The sequence below is a fragment of the Herpailurus yagouaroundi genome, unplaced genomic scaffold (assembly GCF_014898765.1).
Source record: "Herpailurus yagouaroundi ecotype Mexico unplaced genomic scaffold, PumYag 29, whole genome shotgun sequence".
Classification (NCBI taxonomy): Eukaryota; Metazoa; Chordata; class Mammalia; order Carnivora; family Felidae; genus Herpailurus; species Herpailurus yagouaroundi.
In genome coordinates this window covers 68,665,178-68,687,181 of record NW_024412377.1, presented here as the reverse complement: position 1 = coordinate 68,687,181, position 22,004 = coordinate 68,665,178, and the positions used below count along the sequence as shown (strand labels likewise).

The window sequence follows — 22,004 nt, the reverse complement described above, 5'->3', positions numbered from 1 at the left end:
CACATGCATATACATTCTTTCTCTATATATAAATAAATGTTTTTAAAAATTCATCAATTTTTAAAGTGTAATTAAAAGATTTTGACAAATGCATAAAATCATATAATCACCATCAAAATCATGACTTAAAATTTTCTATCACTCCCAAATCCCCTCAAACCCATTTTTAGCCCATTCTCTACCCTATCTTGGCCTCTGAGAACCACTGATCTGTATTCTATCACTTAATTTTGCCTTTTTCTTAATATTATATAGAAGGATTTATATGTAGTATTTTTATCATATTTTACCAATACATATTTTATTTTGTTAAACAAAATTTTAAGTTTATTTATTTATTTTGAGAGACAGAGGGAACGAGCAGGGGAGGGGCAGAAGGAGAGGAAGAGAGAGAATCCCAAGCATGCACTGTCACTGCAGAGCCTGATGTGGGGCTTGAACTCATAAACCATGAGATCATGACCTGAGCTGAAACCAAGAGTTGGACACTTAACTGAGCCACCCAGACGCCCCTTACTAATACATATTTTATAACTCACAGAATTCAATATTACAAATTTTGCTTTAAACCACTAGCTGTCTTTTAAATAAAAGAATAAGAACTAGAGCTTTTTTTATTTACACATATTTCTGCTATCTTCATTCCTTTCTGTATATCTGAGTTTTCATCTGGTTTATTTCCCTTCAGCCTAAAAATATTCCTTTAGTATGAATTTTGAATCTACAATTTTTTTTTCTTTAATAGTTAAATGTTTTCAAAGTTAAATAACTTTGGAGATATTATTCTATTGTTTTTGGCCTACATTATTTTTGATGAGGAGTCATCTGTCATTTGTATTATTACTTCCCTATAATCTGTAATATACTTCTCTCCTTCTCTGTCTTCCTCCTCCCGCCCCCCCCCCGGCCCCCCTGCAGCAGAGGATGCTTTCAAAAAAAATTTTTTTTTTCAATCTATTGTTTTTAAGCATTTGACTTAGATGGGTCTAGATGTGGTTTTATTTCTACTTATTTTGTTTAGGTTTCTGAAATTCTTGAATCTATAAGCTGATGTTAACCTAAATTTGGGGAAACTTCAGCCATTTTTTCAAATAAGTTTTCTGCCCCAGTCCTTTCTCTTTATCTCCTGGAACCCCAGTGATATGTAAGGTATCTTGATATTGTCCTATAATTCACTGAGACTTGTCCCCCTACCCTTTTTCCTTTTAATTTTTTGTTTTATTTCTTTGTTGTTATTGTTCTCTATACTAAATAATTTCTATAGCTCTGCTTTTATTGGTTTGTTATTGCTGAAAAACAAATTACTCCAAAATTTAGTGACTTAAAACAGCAATATCATATATCTCCCACAATTTCTATGAATTCAGAATTCTGAGTTATTTGAAATTCTGAATAGTTTTGTGGTTCAGCTCTGGTCTCTTATGAGATTTTAGTCAGATGTTGGCTGGGGTTGTAGTCATTTGAAGGTTTGATTGGGGCTGGGGAATTTATTTCCATGATGGCTGACTGATGTGGTTGATAAGTTGGTTCCTCTCCACATCACCATCTCCATGCAGCTTTTGAGAATCCTTATGCCATGGATGTTGGCTTGCCTCAGAATGAGCAATATAGGAGATCAAGGCAGAATCTGTAATGCTTTCATGACTGTAGAAGTCACACATCTTCACTTCTTCCGTATTCTATTTGTCACAAAGGTCAACCCAATTCATTGTGGTAGGTGAACTCAGAAAGGCATGATTATCAGGAGATGATTAGTGGGGACTATCTTAGAAATTAGATGCCATATTCTGTCTTCAGGTTCACCCATTCTTTCCTCTCCAATCTTAACTCTTCTGTAGGTTCTTTAAGTGATTTTTTTTTTCAAATTTCAGATAGTTTGCCCATTCAGTTCTTCAATTTCCAATGTTTTCTTTTAGATAGTTTCCATTTCTCTGATAGTATTACCCAGATGTACACTTGTGAATATCTTTTTAAAAATTATTTGAACATATTTATAATAGCTATTTTAAATCCTTTGACTATGAATATCAGTCTATCAATCATCTTAGTGTTGGTTTCTGTTGATTGATTTTTTCTTTTGACTGTGGTTCAAATTTTTCTACCACTTCACATATCTAGTATTTTTGTTTTAATTGTATACTGGATTGTCAGTGATTTCCTTGCAGAGATTCTGGATTCTGTTATCTTTCCTAAAGTTTTTTTTTTTCTTTCTTGTAACACACAATTAAACTTGGTGAAACTCATACTCCATACATGTCTCTCCTGTGGTGAGGAAAAGCTAAAATTTTTTCGCAACTTTCAACTTTCCACTTATTGCTTTGTGCTTTCTGCTAAGTTCCTTGGAATTTCCCACACATATGCGTAGTTCAGAGATTAGCTTAATGTTTGAGCTCAGTTTATATGTAGATTTTTGGATTCCTTCACTGTGCTCCCTTCTTTCTGGAATTTCTTCTCAATTTCTAGCCTTTCTGCCAGCCCTGAATTCTGTATTCTGCCACATTAAGCTACTGAGAGTTGTGTTGCCTGTAGAGTCCTCAGGGAAAAGCTAAATAAATGTGTACCTAATTCAGAAAAGTTCCTTTCTTTTGTGGGTTGCATTATTTTCAGTTTTCTGATTTTGGTAGGTCTTTTGCACATTTAAATAACTTTTTATATTTAATCCAGAGATTATAATTGTTATATATAGAGGGTTAGTCATACCAGCTACTCTGCCATACCAGAATGGAACCTTAGCCATGTGTGTATGAGTGAGACAAAAAAATAGGTAATTGGAAGCTTTGGGTCCCTGAGCCTGTTGAATGATAGGCTTCACTGTAAGGTGTTGAGAAAAATCAGGATGTTTTGTTGTGGGGGAGTATCTCAATTGTCAGTATCCTTATGTCCCTCTCTTCTGGGATTGTTTAGTTTTCTCAGTGAGGAATCCTTTAATTTCTTGTGTGGCTGGGAATATGATAGACCTATGCCTATTTGTCAGTATTTTGGGAGTCTGGTGGACCTGGAAATCTCACATTTTATTATGTAGAGTTTCATGAATCCCTCTGTTTGTGGGTGAGCTGTACAGTGTGAGCTCTACCTTGTGATGTAAGACATATTTCATTGTTTATTCAACATTCCCAAAGATTAAATCTCTTCCCCTTTCCAAAGGTTTGGAAAAGAAAGTGTGTTTTTTGGCAGTGAATGGTAGAAGAAGAAATCTAGGGGCCTAAGAACTTCTTATGAAAGTGTTCAACTAATGTCTTATTCTCTGCCCCAACTTTAGAAAGATCTGGTAGTCAATTCCTAAGCATTTCTGGAATTCTGTGGTAAGAATTAGATTTCTTCTTATTGGCTTCTTCCATTACAAATCTGGGTTTTGAGTATACCCAGTCTTCTAAGTCAGTTACTATTTTTCCATCTGTTCTTAGATTCTGAGATTTAGTTGATACTATTTCTCCCTTTCTTTTTATGGACATATGCCTTTGTTCTTTTTCTGGTCATCTTAGATGATATTTAAGATAAATCATATGGTTCAGTCCTTTTCCACATTTTTTAAAATAATACTTATTTTCATCTTATGTTTTTAAATAAACATAAACTCATTCGTTAAACCAGATACCCTCTATTGAAACATCAGTTGATAGTACTTTTACAAAAGTCAGTTTTGAAAAGCATAGGTATCAAATGACTAAACCGGTGTTGAATGTAAATATCAACTCTACAATGTCCTCTGTGCCATGAAATGATGTTTCTCTAGCTATTGTTCCCCAAAATAGCAAGAGTAAAAAGACTTATCATCTCCTGCAATGTAATGTGCTTACTTTGGACTTCTGTTGTAAAAGAATTGCTCACAACAGACAAGTATGTGCATGTAGTGCTGCAACTTTAGAACTTGCCTCAGAGAAGTGTGAATAAAAATGGCCTAGCAACCACTTCATGCTCTTCCTCCACCAGACAGTGCAAGCCAAGGGACACTTACTTCATGAGAACTAGAATTTACTTGCTTTGCGTATGAACTTGATTTTATAACATGAAGATTATGGAGTTCATTCTCTGAAAAATAATGTCACATGAGCATTTTCAGTCTGAAAATGACACTGAATTTGTATGAATGTACATATGCTTACTATTTTTAGTCCATTTGTAAATTGAGCATATTTTCATCTTCATAAAATTACCTGTGAGGAATAGTTTTTATATTTATTTTTTCATTTCCAATCAACTAAGGATCATATTCCTATCACTATTTGGTGATTTTTTTTTTGTAGTTCACTAATATAGCATGAAAGGTTTTAAGAACCAGAAATAAATCAATAAATTATAGGAGAATATGGACTGTGTTTACCGTGTTATCAGGGATGGGAACACATGAGAAGAGTTTAGTGCATGTTGGAGGAAAGTAAAAAATAATAATACTGAAAGTAACACCTGTGAAGGAAAGGTTAAAGAAAGGGCCTCATAGTTATTTAGTCAGAAATAGGTGTGATATAATAACTTTATAAAGATATATTACAGAATATGACTGATTGTTGTTTATCTTTGCTGAAATCTGGAAAGAAAAATTTCAAGGGTAGAAATATAAATGATATACATTTAACCAGTATTTGGAAGACTAGCCTGAAGGCTGGCAGACAGCCAGTGGAATGCCTGTGATGGGGCACATCTCTTGGGAGGAGGAAAGTGCTTTAAATGTAGCAATCTTCTCTGTCATGAATGGGAACAGGTCCTGCCTTAAGGCTTGCAGAGGGCCCTTCCAGACCTGTAATTCTCTGGATCATTTCTGTTCTAGCTTCAGGGTTGGGAGTGAACTAGAGAAGGCAAACACCTGCCCTTTCAGGAGCTCCAGCAGTGCTAAAGGAGGCAGTGCCAGTGGCAGCACCCTAGCATCTCATCCAACTGAAGACTCACTCAAAGGTGAGTCAGGTCACTGTGGACCCAGGTGCTTCCTTATCCTCCAGCTTTCCCTGGGGCCGGGCACAGGAGCCTTGGGAAATCGGCGACCACAGGGCACCCTCCCCAGCCGCCAGTATAAGCTTTGACAGAGGGACGCACAAGGCTGGTGTTAGGTGGGAGGGACTCGCCACCTGGACGCGCTCAGGGAGGGATGAGTGGCGCCAACAACAGTCAGGTCGCTTTCTCACCCTTCTGCTAGGTGGTCCAGAGCCCTGTGCTCCCAGAGAGCGCGGGGCGCCCGCCACTCCTGGAGCGAGCGTCCCACTGCGAGCGGACCTTTCCAGGCTCCCGGCTCCCGCGGGAGGGCGCGTGGGATGATGCTCTGGTCCTCGTGCTTTCCCCAAGCTCCCGCATCCGGAGCCGCCCTTGCCGGCACCGCCGCAGCCACAGCCTGGGAGGGAGAAAGGAAAAAAGGGAGGGGGCTGGAAAGGCTCGGCGGAGGGAGGAGGGGACGTGGGGAGGGAGGGAGAGAAGGGGGAGGGAATCTCTCTCCTTTGCAGTGCCTCCGCCTCTCCTCTCCGGCTGACAGCGACCGGGTTCTCCCTCCACACCCTCTCCCGGTTCCTCGCCCCCTTCTCCACCCACCCTCCTTCCCTCCCTCCCTCTCGAGCGTGCTGGAGGAAAGCCGCAGCCTGCGCGCGGCCCAGGGCGCCGGGGGAGGCGGCGGCAGCGGCGGCGGTGGGTGTGTGCGTGTGTGTGAAGGACGCCACCTCTTGCTCCTGCGTTCGCAGGCGGCGGCGGGCGGCGGGGCTTCTCGCTCCGGCAGCGGCGGCGACAGTGGTGGCGGCTTCCGGAGTCCCGCCGCGAAGATGCTCAAAGTCACGGTGCCCTCGTGCTCCTCCTCGTCCTGCTCTTCGGTCACCGCCAGTGTGGCCCCAGGAGCCGGGAGCCTCCTCCCGGATTACTGGATCGAAGGTTCCAACAGGGATGCGTTGAGCGATTTCTTCGAGGTGGAGTCGGAGCTGGGACGGTAAGGCGGGGGGCGCCCTGGACGTGGTGGAGCCGCGCGTCCTGCGCGCGAGCTCGGGCTTCTGGGGAAGCCCGCGGCGCGCTCCGGGGGCTGTCCCTTTCTTTCGGAGGGACAGCTCCCGAAGACGCGGGATCCAGCCTCCCTGCCCTTTGATTTCTCCCCGCCTAGTGTCTAGGAGAGAGCTAAGCACGTTCCAGTTGGAGTCGGGTCTCTCTCGGAGCGCCCAGGCCGGTGCAGCTGCAAGCAGCAGCCTCTCTCCCGCCCTCTCTCCCTCCTCCTCGCCGGCTGCCACTTGCCTTGGGTGACAGCTCCCACCACACGTGGGCCCTCCTTTCCCGATTGGTGTCTTCGCTCACGATTATAGCTTGCCAGAGGGTCTTGTTTGTCGAGTTATTTTTTTGGGGTAGGGGCGGAGGGTGCGCCTCCAAACCGTGACAGAATTATTAAATTAGATTCTTCCTTCTTCTTCTCATCCAACTCTCCAAAGCAAGTGGCACTAGAAATTAAACTTAAATACTAGCTTCCCTGCAGAGTCTGCTCAGGAGTGAAGGGGGGAATGAATCATTTCAGAGAGTTGAAGGCAGAATAATGAACTAGTGTGGCTTTAAAGAAAAAGCAGCACATGAGGTCCAGGCAGTGGTAATTAGAAGAGTTCTGCTGCTCTTCTTTCATGCTGGAGTGATTTATTTAAATTATGTATGCAGAAAGCTATCTCTCTGGGGTTGCAGAAATGTCCCTCATCCCTCCTCTGAAGATCCAAACAGGTAGAAAGCGGTTGGCCGATGTGAAGATGCCATATGTTCTCATGTTTTTATCCACTGGAAATTGGTTTGGTTTTTTTTTTTTTTTTTTTTTCCCTTCTCTTCTTCCTTTTTCCTTCTTGCCTTTCTGTTATCCATAGGTAAAAATTCTTCTCAACACTGATTTTAGATCCAGGCCTTTTATGATAGGGAATCTGAAAATGTAATTTCAATGTTGACAAGTTGAAGCTTCTGTATTTAATACTTCTCTGCAATTTCATTTTCTACTCTCTTTTTGTTGGAAAGAGTTTAGATAAGGGGCCCCCCCCCCCAATTTTTTTAATGCAATTGGAGACCACAGTGCAGGATTATGGATGTTGGTACTTGGTGGGAATGTGTAAGGATTACCTACCCTGCCCCCCCTCCATTTGCCACTACTATTAATGGCTCGTGGAATACAGAAGGTGTGCAAGAAAGGCAAAACTTCAGAATGAAAATTTAATTGTCATTGTTTAAAAATGTTCTGGGGCGCCTGGGTGGCGCAGTCGGTTAAGCGTCCGACTTCAGCCAGGTCACGATCTTGCGGTCCGTGAGTTCGAGCCCCGCGTCAGGCTCTGGGCTGATGGCTCAGAGCCTGGAGCCTGTTTCCGATTCTGTGTCTCCCTCTCTCTCTGCCCCTCCCCCGTTCATGCTCTGTCTCTCTCTGTCCCAAAAATAAATAAATGTTGAAAAAAAAATTTAAAAAAAATAATAAAAATGTTCTAAAATACTTGGGCATTGAACAGTATGTATATAAATAGCCTACTTTGATCAAAATTTTCATTGTTCATCTGAAGATGTGCTGTTGTGTGCATTCATTAGTAGGTTGGAAGTGAAGTGTCTCCTTTCAGTTTTGAATCTTACAATTGTGTGGTGAGCTGCACTGGAGCAGTGTAAATTTCTGATTTAAGAGATAATCTTCTTACAATTGTTTACGTGGTGTTTTAGAAACTGCCACCTCGTAGAGGAAGTGCCTCCTGGTGCTAAAGGGACTGCCCCACCACCAAATCTAACTGCTTTCTGAGTAAATTTACCCCAGAGGCCTCTAATTGATTCGGACTTATCATTAGCACATGATGTCTTTATGAATAGGGTTTGCTATCAGGAAACTCAAGAAATTTCCTTAATTTGAGGAATGGAAAAGTGGTTAGAAAAAAGAAATAAACTGCCAATTGTACCTGTCTATGGGATGGTAGACTTCATAGGGAAAACCTAAGGAACTTGAAGTTTATTTTAAAAAAAGAAAAAAGCTTTGTGCTATAATTGCAGTAAAATTTGCAACACAAATATAAATCATTTATATATTGCTAAGATTCTCACTCTGCAAAGTTGTTTGATTACCTTGAAAATCACAGAATTAAAATATTTTGAGAGATCTAAAAATTCTTTCTCTTGCTGCTTTTCGGTAGTCATGTGTATTGGGTAAGTTCTCTGTAGCTGGCAGTATGGGCAAGGTGCATGCTTATTCCATTTGGCTGAGACTTTGAGAAATGTCACTTAATGATCAAAGTTATTTTTTTCAACAAGATAAGCCTAAACCTTAAAGCAACTAATGTTACAGATATAATTACTGAGAATCTATATAGCCAGAGAATGCAAAAAATTATAATTGTAGATATTGACTGACAAAAATCCTCTTTCTTCCTCCACTCATGATAAAGTTGAGACTCAGTTGGTTTTAAGCCTTTACTCTCTTAACTCCCAGTCTTGGGCCAAATCTGCCTGACGTTGGTGATTCTAAGGCCAAAATAGTTAATTCATTAGTAACACAGTTGTCATTATGATGCTAGGGGAATAATGATCTTGGTGTTGTGGGGCGCCATTGTGGTTAGTTCCAGGGTGTAGACAGTCCCACTAGATTAAGTTCATTTGTAAGTAGTCATTCCTCTGTTACAATTATCTGTTGCAAGCTGGTGAGTCCTGAATTAAGATTGGACATGTGACTATTAGGGAAACACACCCTGAGGATATATTTGGAAATTGTAGGGAGCTCAATAAAAGCTAGTTGAAGCCTCTGGATAGTGCTGGCAGCACTGTTTCACAGGTAGCGCAAGGCCATGTGATAGCTATTTTATTTTATTTTATTTTATTTTATTTTATTATTTATTTTATTTTATTTTATTTTATTTTATTTATTTTATTTTATTTTATTTTATTCTCTCTCTAATATATACAGATATATATGGATAAGGGTGAGGAGTAGGGGTAAGAAGGATTATTTAAGAGTATCAGGCAAACTAATTTAATTTTTCTAAAATCACAGTTGAAAATACTGCTTTGTTTATAGAGTTTGTTAAAAAGTTTACAAAAACCTTGATGACCCAACACATTCAGTTCTGCTCATAAATATAAGTTGGCCATGATCCTTTTTAGGGCTCCCTGTCCTAGAGAGCAGTTGGTCCTTTGCCCAGTGATTTGAGAAATTGGCATTTTAAAAGCTTTTCTATGGGAGAAAAGAGCCTGCCTCTCTCCAGATTCTGTCCAGTGGTTTGGCGCATGGAGGGACAGGATTTGGCTTGGGCTGCCCTGTGGTGGGGATTTGGCCTTGTGCATCCAAACCCATGTCCTGTTTTTAGTTATTTCCCACCTTGTGTTTCTCTCTGTAACAGGAGACTGAAAGAATGTTTGTAGCAAAACTAGATGTATCCCCATACACAAAAGTTTAGGGAAACCAAATGAAACATAATTAGTACAAAAGAAGAGTGTGTTAAATTATTTTGGGATAAATTTTTTAAAAATTTCCATTCTACTTAACTATAGTTTCTTTAGACTAGTGAATTTCAATTCCCGCCCCCTCCTCCCCCCACCAAAACTGCTGTTCAGTTTAAGAGAGTACATTTATATGGCAACCGAGTTAAAGCAGAGTTTTATAGGATCCTTTGCAATATATATTATTGCTTAGGAACCAAACAGATTTAGATAGTGAGATATAGGTATGTATAGAATACAAAGTATGTGTGTATAGAATGGAAACAAGTTTCATAAAACAATGTATATTCTTATTACCAACAATGTAGTCTAATATTTCCTATTCTATGCTATTTGATTTTATTCTATTTCATTAAAAAATATTGGCTGAATCCACATGATTTCACATCTCACTAATGGATTGTGACTCAGTGTGAAAATGCTGTTTTAGGCCATAAATCTGTGTATGCCAGTTTAAAACATGAGGAAGACTCCTTTTGAAAAATGCCCTGCAGACCAACTAGTAACACTGTGTGGTCTCCATTTGCACATCTCTATAGAGAAAAGTTCTGTCTTTGTCTGCAGGTCCTCATTGGGTTTTCCCTTCCAAATATTTTGGAAAAACTCTAATGTCTCCCCAAGATATGCTGGGTGCACTATACTTTGAAATAACTGTGGGTGGGGGGTGGGGGGTAGGGGCAGGAGGCTAGGCCAGGAACACAGTCACTGTATAGGGGAGGAATTCAAAGGCCTAAACACTTGTGTATTCCACTTGGTAACACTTAACCCTGGCCCTGGGTAATGGCCGGCTGATACTTCCTGTAAGGAAACATGGAAAGTATGCATTTTCTAACACAAGCATTCTAACCAGTGCTCCTGGCTGGTGAGGAACCAGATCCTCTCTTTCCCTTTCTCTCTCTTTGTTCGAGGCCCTTCCTGAGCCATTTTTAGCCAGTACTTCTCATACCCTTGGTTTTCCCCCCACAGTGTCCTTTAGGACCCCACAGCAGATCCAGAATATACTGCTGGTTACGGATCTCTTGCTACCCACACTGTGCTTAATGTCTTAAGCTCTTTTGGGGATCTGACTAGAAATTAAAAATATAACTGTTCAGTCCCTCTGTTGTTCTCTGTGCTTCCAATTCTTTTCTCATGCAGTTGACTCAGGAGCATGGTGAGAGGCGAGATTGCAAGTGGGAGAGTAGAAAGCTGGACTGCACATGCTTGAACACTGACTGTAAGCTCCCAGGAGGTAGTCTGTGGATTTAGCTGCCTCACTGTCATGTGCTCAGTGCCCAGCACAGTGCTCATTACTCAGCAGGTGCTCAACAAATGATTTTAGAGGGAGTGAGTGAATGATAATGAATTGGGCCAGGCACAGGGTACATGACCCTAGGGAAAGGGAAATCTGGTGGCTTGTTTATCTTGTCCCTAAAATTTGTGCAACCATAATCTCACTGTGTGCTGGTTTTCTTTCTTCACAGTGGGAGTCCTGATAACTGTCACCTCTGTAGCTTGTAGGTGTTGAAAATAATGCTGCTTTTCTGTTGGCAGAGAGCTTTGTGGCTCTGAAATGAAAGGGATTCAGTTTCACCTTCACTATCATTTTACCACAGGCATCTCAGAATTAGGAGTTAAATCAACTTGAATGTAAAGGCATAAAATGCCTCCAAGGTATTCTAACCACTAAAGTTAGTACATAGTAAATGCTAAATTTGGAAATACAGTCATTGTAAAGAGCCTCAAAATTAAACGACGACTATGATAGGGTCATTACGTTAAGAATACACTAGTTTTCCATGTTTAAATACAGTTACAGAGTAAAAATAACTCCTAATTTGAAAAAAAAAATAAGTCACAGGTGCTATTTACTGCTAAACTGTTCTAGGGAACTTTACTTGAGAAAAAAAGAGAGACAGAAAGAGAAACAAAACACTAACCACAAAATAGCTTCAAAGAACTTTCTTGTAAACACTTTACACTCAGAATAAATGTCTGTATTATGTGTTTGCAGTAATACATTTGAGAATAAAGTGCCAAATGATAGTTATTTCAATTACTAGTTGTTTTATGTCAATGTTTTTTGTTTGTTTTGGTTTGGTTTTTTGTCTAGCTTAAAAAGTAGTTCTTTAAAAAAAAAAAAGGTCTGCTTACACTCCCTTTTGGGAAAGCTAACATAGCTAATATATCCAATAAAAAATTGAATTTTTTAAATTTCAAGGTCAGGTTTATTCTGCAAAATATATTTGAGTCCCTGAACCATATAAATCAGGCCAAAGAATAACTTTAAGTGAAATCATGAAATTAATAGCTAGCTAGAATCAAGGTTTTACTCAAATTAGTGTAGTCTTTTTTTTTTTTGTTCTCTTGGGTAAGGGTCATCTGAAAATCTCATAATTCCTGTGGCTTAATGAGGAAGTTAGATCTACATATTGAGAGTATACTGTTAGCACATAAAGGATGTGGACTCTCCAATAAAGTCCATCTTTAAATTCTGAGTGCTAATTGGGGGCAGTGGGTGTATGGATGATATAAAACTGAAAGGTTTGGGTGGGAGATTTTCCTCAGTAATCTTACCAATGGCAAAGAGCATATAAGGTAAGGAGCAGTGCTGAACACAGGGTGATTTATAACAATTGACAAAGGATGGTACATGTAGAACTTTCTCTTTTCTCTTAGAGCAGGATTTCTTGACCTTGGCACCATAGACTGTTGGGGCCAGATAATTCTTTCTGTGGGGGCTCTCCTTGCACTGTAGGATGTTTAATAGTATCCCTAGTCTCTACCTACTAGATGATAAAAGCAACCCTCCCTTGTAACCCCCAAGATATGACAAGTAAATATATCTCTAGATATATTAAGAACCACTGTTTCAGAAGCTTGAAGAACCACTTTTCTGTTAAGAACCACTGTTTCAGAAGCTTGAAGGTAGTCTCTTACGTGAGTTTCTTTAGTTATGTAGAAGGTTAACAAGGAGGCTGGTGGATTGAAATCTTTTGACTTTATTGAGTATCTGCTACAACCAAATGTTTCTCCCATTTCTATGTAATACCATTAAGATTTTTGTCGTATGTGCTTATCACCTGTGCTATAATTTGCTTAATATTTTTTGTCTAAAAATTAACCTAAATTTACTAATTGAGAGTACTTATTTTCAGTAAATTGAAATTAAATTTCATTAAGTTGTATTCATGCCATAAATAGAAGCAAATTATAAAAATGAATTGCAATAAAAACAAAGCAGTTTTATTAAACTGGGGCTACAACTGTTTTTTTGCAAAAGGCTCCAAGCCTTAGGATTGTTCTCTCTTTGTTAAAAAGGGAGATTATCAAAGATTAGCAGTGGTAAAACCACAGTAGCACAAATTGAGGATTTCTTTGTGATGCAATCAGAAAAATGGAAAAAACAGTTGAAAAGAGAATGAGGTTCTCATTTTTTTATTCTTTGCTATTTAATTCAGTGCCTTTGTGCCACCTAAAGACCTCTCTGTTACAGCTCTCACCTTTTGCATAACTATGAACTAGGCAATGTATATTGGTAGTGTGTGTGGCAGGGCAAGGGGGCTGGGTTATGAATGAATACGATGAGCAGAACACTATATATTAGCTTCCAGATGTGTAGTTTACAACAATAAATTTAATCTGAGATAAATAAGTAAAACTATATGAGATAGGGATCAGACAATCTCCGCAGTCTAAAGATGGAGTGATTAATTCCTACGGGGAGGGTTGCGGTGTCTTCATGCAAGGGGGTGAACCTTGAAATTCAGCAGGATTTTAACAGAGCTTTGGTGAAGGGCATACCAGGTAAAAAGTACATTCTAAGGAAAGGCAAAAACTGGCAGAAAAGTGCAGGATACACATTTTATTTTTCAAACTTTATAAAACATGACTATTGTCATGAAAGATAAAGTTGGGAAGGTAAGTTGATGTCAGGCCAAAGAGAGCCTGTAAAAAAAACATGACTGTGTCTTTATCAATTGAAAACCAAAATTGCAGATAAAGAGAAAGTAAACATTATGAGAACAAAAGGTGGCCATATAAGTAGCTGTATCTTGGGTTATGTTGTGGGACTAGAACTTGCCATTAACGCATGGTAAGAGGGAAGGAGGGATGGAGAGAAGGAGGGAGGGAAGGAAGGGAGAAAGACACCCACAACCTGGGATGAGATAAGAAAGGGGAAGTGTAGGATGGAAGTAATTGAGAGCAATTACCTAGACCTAATAAAGAGCCCCATAAAGGGACAGACAGTTAATATTTTAGGCTTGGTGGACCATACAGTCTCTGTGGCAATTCAACTCTGTGATGGCTGAGTGAAAACAGCCATAGACAACACAGAAACAGGTGCACATGGTGATGTTCCAATAAAACTCTATTTATGACCATGAAATTTGAATTTCATATAATTTTCACAGCACAAAATGTTATTCTTCTGATTTCTAAAATCCATTAAAACATGTAAAAACTATTTTTACGTTGCAGACTGTACAGAAACAAGTGACTGCCATATTAGGCTCTTGGCCTGTGATTTGCTGAACTCTGACCTAGAACAGTTAAGTTACAATCCTACTCCTCTCAGTAACCAGAAAATTTCAGGTTAAAATGATATGAAGACTTCATTTATTCAAGAAACTACCTTGAATCTCCCTTTCACTTTGAAAATGTCAACTTGATCTTAGTTTTTCAAGTGGGCACAAGTATTAAATGCAGACTCCTCCTTTTTTTACATCTGTTGAAACTGGAACAGTTAACAGTTTTTACGCACGTGGCAAGTTGGCTAGTTCCATTCATCATTTATGCCTTTGAAAATAAGTGTTCACATCCAGAGATTATTTCTTGGAGGATAATTTATTTCACATTTCATAATGAAATAGATTTCATGTTGCTCTTTCTTCTATTGTATTTGAAGTGACAGTGCATTACAAAATAATATGCTGGGACACCTGGGTGACTCTGTCGGTTAAGTGGCAACTCTTGATTTTGGCTCAGGTCATGATCTCATGGATTGTGGGATCAAGCCCTGCATTGGGCTCTGTGCTGACAGCACAGAGCCTGCTTGAGATTCTCTCTCTCCCTCTCTCTCTCTGCCCCTCTCATGCTCTCTCTCAAAATAAGTAAAACACAAAAAAATAAAAAAAGTAAAAAAAAAAATATGCTAAATAAACTGTTGATAAAAGATTTGCCCCTCACTAGTAAAGTGTAATTAATGAATTTCTCTGTTGACTAATATATTATCTGCATATTGAAGAATCCTTCTATGTGCCATGCATAAATCTCAGGTAGACTAATTAATGTCCTTTAAATTGAGACTCTGTTTAAATAAACAATCTTTTGAAAAAATAGAATTTTTCTTTTTTCTTTTGAGTAGACTTAAGAGCTAAACAAAAGCGGTCACTTATATTTTGAGTAAAATGGGATGCCCACATAGAGGGTGTGCTATAAGAAAGTATTAGAGAATCTATTTCTAAATTTTGCTTTTAATTTTTGCTTTTAGATATCTTAAAAAGCTCATTACAGATGGGTTCAGTAGTACATGTATATCATCTGTGAGTACATAAATATACATAACTTGGGAGCATGTTCTTACAAACATCTTCTTGGATGATTATTAGATCAAAGAATGGTAGTTGTAAGTGGATACTAAATCAGTTTCTTTACTTATATTTAAATAACGTTCTATTTTATGAACATGACTTTAAAGCAGATATATAGATAAAAATGCAAACAAAAAAGAAAACATGTGGCAAGATGTGTCTTTGTGCAGAAAGAGGAAGTGGGTACATATAGGCACTTGTTATGCATTTTAAGACTATCTGATAAGAGGTTTTGATAAGAACTTATTGCATTTGTAACTAAAGAAGTCATATAGCAGAGAAGAGAAAAAGAATACAGCTTGCCCATCAAGCAGAGGGTTGAATGAATTTTGCTTTTCCTTACTGTTGAGCACCAAATTCATATTTTTGCAAGAACCTCAATTTTAATACACCTGTCTTCCTTCATGGTATATTTTACAACTGCTGTCGTAGGCAGCTGAGTGTTTGGTGGTCAGTGCTTGAAGAGTTGTGGTCATTAGGGCTCAGATACTGAGTTTTAACCCTGTTAACAAATGCATTGTCATTACTTAATTACTTCTTAAGTCATACTTCAGGGTCATATGGTTGAAAAATTTACCAGGTGCGAACATACAGAATATTTCCTAAAAGATAAAAAAGGCTAGACTTGAACAACCCTTTGATTGAAATGGCCTTCTAGAAAGGTAATGGACATGACATGTTTTTAACTGTTCTCTCTATTAGTTTGCAGTAGCATTCTTTGCTAAAAGTGTACTTTCTTTAACTTATGTCATGCTTGTAGACAGAACTTGACTAGTATTACAAACCAGAACAAAGAAGAGTAGGAAAGGGATTGCAAACCTGTAACTGTGATCACACATTTATTGCCATCTACAGTGCAGCATTTGAATGATTTCTCCCTACTTCAAGTCCTTATGGACTGCTTAAGAGGGACCTTTGCTTGCATTTTCTCCTTCATTGCACTTTTTTTTTTTATCTTGGTGTGCCTGACTGTACTGTGTTGAATAGTTAGTGACTATTTTAACTAAGTGACAGCCTTCCATCTGAGGCTCTAACAGACGTACAAAGTTGTTCCTTGGGTGTGACAGCTAGTCAGTCCAAGGTTAATCTTTGACAGGATTTAAGTATACTATTATCTATTCATTCAAGTGAATCTTGTATTTTTCCCCAAAACTCCCTGTTAAGGTAACCACTGAGAAAATAAGACTGTATTATTAAATGTGACCAAATTCAAAATATGTAATTCAATAAGTCAGCCTGGCCTAAAGTGTTCAATCATAATAGGCCTCTGAAGATTTCTTGTGTGAGCGGAAACATTTTTAGTGTCTCCACTAAAGGACTCTGAGTCCTTCCTCTCCTTTTCCCCTGAACATGAACATGTAAGCTAATAATATTCAATGAGGTAAACACTTGAGAAGCTCTCCTGAGTGTAACCTGTAGCTAGAAGCAAACTAAAACCATAATAAACAGAGCTTTTCATGTGTGTGTATGACACATTAGTTAAATAGAGAGCTGAGGAAAGTATCAGGATAATCTACAGCAAATCAGTACAGTTCTTCCAAATCGTGAGATACTGAGGAAATGGAATGACAGGATTGTGCAGAAGACCCCAGGGAGCAGTTGAGGTTCCGGCCCAGGCCAGGAGGGGGCAGCAGAGCACCAGTCCGGGTTTGAGCAGGCGCCTAGGCAGTGGAGGGGAGTGAGTGAGTGAGTTATCCTCCCCGGGAACCATAACCCAAGGGGAGAGGTGGGCAAGGCAGCTACTTAGGGCGGCTTCCACGCTGGACAGCAAGCAGGCCATTCTGAACAGTTGAGTCAGTGAGGTGAAGGAGGATTGCTGAGTAAGGCAGCCACTAAGAGAAGACATGAAACTAGATGGTGCAGGATGTGGGCAGGAAAACAGGCAGGAGCAAATTGCTACTTGATGGCTGTGTCCCTTTAGGCATAACACTGAACTTCACTTAGCCTTCAGTGTAAAATGAAGGTCATGGTGTTATATCCTCCCCAAGGTTGCTATGATGATGAAATTAGATCATGTATGCAAAAACTCTGCTCTGAAGCTGGCACATGTGCTTAATAGCATTCCCCAGACAGGACACAAGTTGAGAGTAGGGGATAATGATTCCAAATTAGGTATCTGTAAGGATAAACACCATAGTCTAGCTTTTAGCAGTCTGACCCCAACTTGCCTGCCAGTCTCATTCCACACCGCTTCCTTTTCTAATTATCGGCGCAGAGTGTTTGGTGTTTGTGGTTTACTGTCTTAGGTATCTTGCTAATTATTTCAGTAATACAACAAGATGAGCACACCGGCACGGTTTTTTCAGATGAGGAACCTGAGGCTCAGAATGTTCAAGCAGCTTGTCCAAGCTCATGCAGCTGGGGAGGGGAATCAAACACAGGTTTGTCATACTCAGGTGTTTGTTCTCTTTCCACTATGCCTGTCTTGGCCTCAAGGACCCCATAAATCTCTGTGGACCCCTTCATATTTCTGTGGTGTTGTGCATGAAACTTTCTTTTGTTAAATGCCCTGAAATATCCTTCTGATCCCTGTAGGACAGTCATTCTACCCCAGGGAGCAGGTTTCTTCTACCTCCCTGCTCTCATATTATTTAAAATTTTTTTTAAGTTTATTTATTTATTTTGAGAGAGACAGAGAGACAGAGTGAGCAGGGGAGGGGCAGAGAGAGAGAGAGAGAGGATATCAAGCAGGCTCGAGCTGTCAGCACAGAATCTGATGCGGGGCTCAAACTCATGAACCATGAGATCATGACCTGAGCTGAAACCAAGAGTTGGACACTTAACCAACTGAGCCACCCAGGTGCTCCTGCACTCATATCTTTTATATATTTATTGCCCGATAGGTAAATGCTGTGTGCTCTTCATTACCGGAGCCTCTGTGCCTTGGGCAGAGGAAGCCTATATCTTTTTTTTTTTAATATATGAAATTTATTGTCAAATTGGTTTCCATACATCACCCAGTGCTCATCCCAACAGGTGCCCTCCTCAATACCCATCACCCACCCTCCCCTCCCTCCCACTGCCCATCAGCCCTCAGTTTGTTCTCAGTTTTTAAGAGTCTCTTATGCTTTAGGAACCCTATATCTTATTCATCTTTTATCTCCACTACTAAGTCAGTTCTTTCTTAATCGGCTACTACCTGCTCCCCCATGAGTGTTTCATAAATGTTTGAGGAATAGTGAGTGAATCATAAATATTGGAGGAGTTAGGTGAATAGCAGAAAAACAAGCAGCACTTAAATTTCTCTTTCTTCAGGATGTTTGTCCTTTGAAACCCTCTGCTAAACCAGTACACTGTGAAATTATTCAATGCCTGTGTCCCTCTCTTTAGAGTGTAAACTGTTGTAGGCTGGGTCTCTGTCCCCTCACACACTGCCGTGTCCTCAGCACTTAGTGCAATGTCTGACACATAGTAAGCACTCAGTAAATACTTGTTGGGTGAGTCAGTTGCACCACTGCGGCTTCTGCAATGGAAAGTCCTTTTGAACCCAAGGACTGATGGAATAGTGTGACCTTCTGTGATTAGACCATTTACCTCTAAGGTCCCTTACAGCCACAAGCATCTGTGCATCTGTGTTTTCTTCCAGTTGAATTTTCTGGATAATTGCTTTAGATCCTTACTATGTGTTCAGGAGACAGAGAAGGTTTGGGAGTTACGTAGGGCTCTGAGCTCCAAAGTCTTTGTAAATGTGTCAGAAGATCCTTGGATAATTTCTGTTCTTTTTCTGTGCTTTTTAAATGCCTCCTCTTGTTAGAAACATGTACTTACTGTTATGTTTGCTCATTTTTACTTCTATTAGCAGACCATACAGATGCTGACATTTGTGATATCTAGGACAGGGTTTAGCAGAAAGGGATATTTCCTAGCTTTTCCCACTCTGCTGGTTTTGTTTTTGAAAGGAATCATTCTTTTTAAAAAGCTTGACTTGGTGGGAGGGAGGGAAGATGGCGGCGTAGGAGGACGCTGGGCTCACCGCGCGTCCTGCTGATCACTTAGATTCCACCTACACCTGCCTAAATAACCCAGAAAACCACCAGAGGATTAGCAGAACGGAGTCGCCGAGGCAAGCGCAGACTAGAGGCCCACGGAAGAGGGTAGGAAGGGCGGCGAGGCGGTGCGCGCTCCACGGACTGGCGGGAGGGAGCTGGGGCGGAGGGGCGGCTCGCCGGCCAAGCAGAGCCCCCGAGTCTGGCTTGCAAAAAGCGGAGGGGCCTGACGGACTGTGTTCCGACAGCAAGCGCGACTTAGCGACTGGGAGGTCATAAGTTAACAGCTCTGCTCAGAAAGCAGGAAGGCTGGAGGACAAAGGGAAGGAAAGCTGCTGAGCCCCCGGACGACAGAGCTCAGTTTGGTAGGGAACAAAGGCGCTCGCCAGCGCCATCTTCCCCGCCCATCCCCCAGCCAAAATCCCAAAGAGAACCAGTTCCTGCCAGGTAACTTGCTCGCTCCGCGCAAACACCCAACTCTGCGCTTCTGCGGAGCCAAACCTCCGGCAGCGGATCTGACTCCCTCCTGCTGCCACAGGGCCCCTCCTGAAGTGGATCACCTAAGGAGAAGCAAGCTAAGCCTGCCCCTCCTGCCCCTGTGCACCTTGCCTACCCACCCCAGCTAAGACGCCAGATCCCCAGCATCACAAGCCTGGCAGTGTGCAAGTAGCCCAGACAGGCCACCCCACCCCACAGTGAATCCCGCCCCTAGGAGAGGGGAAGAGAAGGCACGCACCAGTCTGACTGTGGCCCCAGCGGTGGGCTGGGGGCAGACATCAGGTCTGACTGCGGCTCCGCCCACCAACTCCAGTTAGACACCACAGCACAGGGGAAGTGCCCTGCAGGTCCTCACCACGCCAGGGACTATCCAAAATGACCAAGCGGAAGAATTCCCCTCAGAAAAATCTCCAGGAAATAACAACAGCTAATGAGCTGATCAAAAAGGATTTAAATAATATAACAGAAAGTGAATTTAGAATAATAGTCATAAAATTAATCGCTGGGCTTGAAAACAGTATAGCTGACAGCAGAGAATCTCTTGCTACAGAGATCAAGGGACTAAGGACCAGTCACGAGGAGCTGAAAAACGCTTTAAATGAAATGCATAACAAAATGGAAACCACCACGGCTCGGATTGAAGAGGCAGAGGAGAGAATAGGTGAACTAGAAGATAAAGTTATGGAAAAAGAGGAAGCTGAGAAAAAGAGAGATAAAAAAATCCAGGAGTATGAGGGGAAAATTAGAGAACTAAGTGATACACTAAAAAGAAATAATATACGCATAATTGGTATCCCAGAGGAGGAAGAGAGAGGGAAAGGTGCTGAAGGGGTACTTGAAGAAATAATAGCTGAGAACTTCCCTGAAGTGGGGAAGGAAAAAGGCATTGAAATCCAAGAGGCACAGAGAACTCCCTTCAGACGTAACTTGAATCCATCTTCTGCACGACATATCATAGTGAAACTGGCAAAATACAAGGATAAAGAGAAAATTCTGAAAGCAGCAAGGGGTAAACGTGCCCTCACATATAAAGGGAGACCTATAAGACTCGTGACTGATCTCTCTTTTGAAACTTGGCAGGCCAGAAAGAGTTGGCACGAGATTTTCAGTGTGCTAGACAGAAAAAATATGCAGCCGAGAATCCTTTATCCAGCAAGCCTGTCATTTAGAATAGAAGGAGAGATAAAGGTCTTCCCAAACAAACAAAAACTGAAGGAATTTGTCACCACTAAACCAGCCCTACAAGAGATCCTAAGGGGGACCCTGTGAGACAAAGTACCAGAGACGTCACTACAAGCATAAAACATACAGACATCACAATGACTCTAAACCCATATCTTTCTATAATAACACTGAATGTAAATGGATTAAATGCGCCAACCAAAAGACATAGGGTATCAGAATGGATAAAAAAACAAGACCCATCTATTTGCTGTCTACAAGAGACTCATTTTAGACCTGAGGACACCTTTAGATTGAGAGTGAGGGGATGGAGAACTATTTATCATGCTACTGGAAGCCAAAAGAAAGCTGGAGTAGCCATACTTATATCAGACAAACTAGACTTTAAATTAAAGGCTGTAACAAGAGATGAAGAAGGACATTATATAATAGTGACAGGGTCTATCCATCAGGAAGAGCTAACAATTATAAATGTCTATGCGCCGAATACTGGAGCGCCCAAATATATAAAACAATTACTCATAAACACAAGCAACCTTATTGATAAGAATGTGGTAATTGCAGGGGACTTTAACACCCCACTTACAGAAATGGATAGATCATCTAGACACACGGTCAATAAAGAAACAAGGGCCCTGAATGAGACATTGGATCAGATGGACTTGACAGATATATTTAGAACTCTGCATCCCAAAGCAACAGAATAGACTTTCTTCTCGAGTGCACATGGAACATTCTCCAAGATAGATCATATACTGGGTCACAAAACAGCCCTTCATAAGTTTACAAGAATTGAAATCATTCCATGCATACTTTCAGACCACAATGCTATGAAGCTTGAAATCAACCACAGGAAAAAGTCTGGAAAACCTCCAAAAGCATGGAGGTTAAAGAACACCCTACTAACGAATGAGTGGGTCAACCAGGCAATTCGAGAAGAAATTAAAAAATATATGGAAACAAACGAAAATGAAAATACAACAATCCAAACGCTTTGGGATGCAGCGAAGGCAGTCCTGAGAGGAAAATACATTGCAATCCAGGCCTATCTCAAGAAACAAGAAAAATCCCAAATACAAAATCTAACAGCACACCTAAAGGAAATAGAAGCAGAACAGCAAAGGCAGCCTAAACCCAGCAGAAGAAGAGAAATAATAAAGATCAGAGCAGAAATAAACAATATAGAATCTAAAAAAACTGTAGAGCAGATCAACGAAACCAAGAGTTGGTTTTTTGAAAAAATAAACAAAATTGACAAACCTCTAGCCAGGCTTCTCAAAAAGAAACGGGAGATGACCCAAATAGATAAAATCATGAATGAAAATGGAATTATTACAACCAATCCCTCAGAGATACAAACAATCATCAGGGAATACTA

At 40.4% G+C, this 22,004-nt stretch overlaps 1 protein-coding gene across 1 annotated transcript in view; it reads left to right on the top strand.

Annotated features, from left to right (window-relative positions):
• Window positions 1–5,414: 5,414 nt before the first annotated feature.
• The window catches only part of CAMK4 (calcium/calmodulin dependent protein kinase IV), a 228,927-nt gene continuing 212,337 nt past the window's right edge, over window positions 5,415–22,004 (top strand). Inside the window, exon 1 of the mRNA XM_040446869.1 lies at window positions 5,415–5,899. Within this exon, the coding sequence (XP_040302803.1) occupies window positions 5,739–5,899 (161 nt within the window). The 5' untranslated portion in view covers window positions 5,415–5,738. The remainder of the gene's footprint in view (window positions 5,900–22,004) is intronic.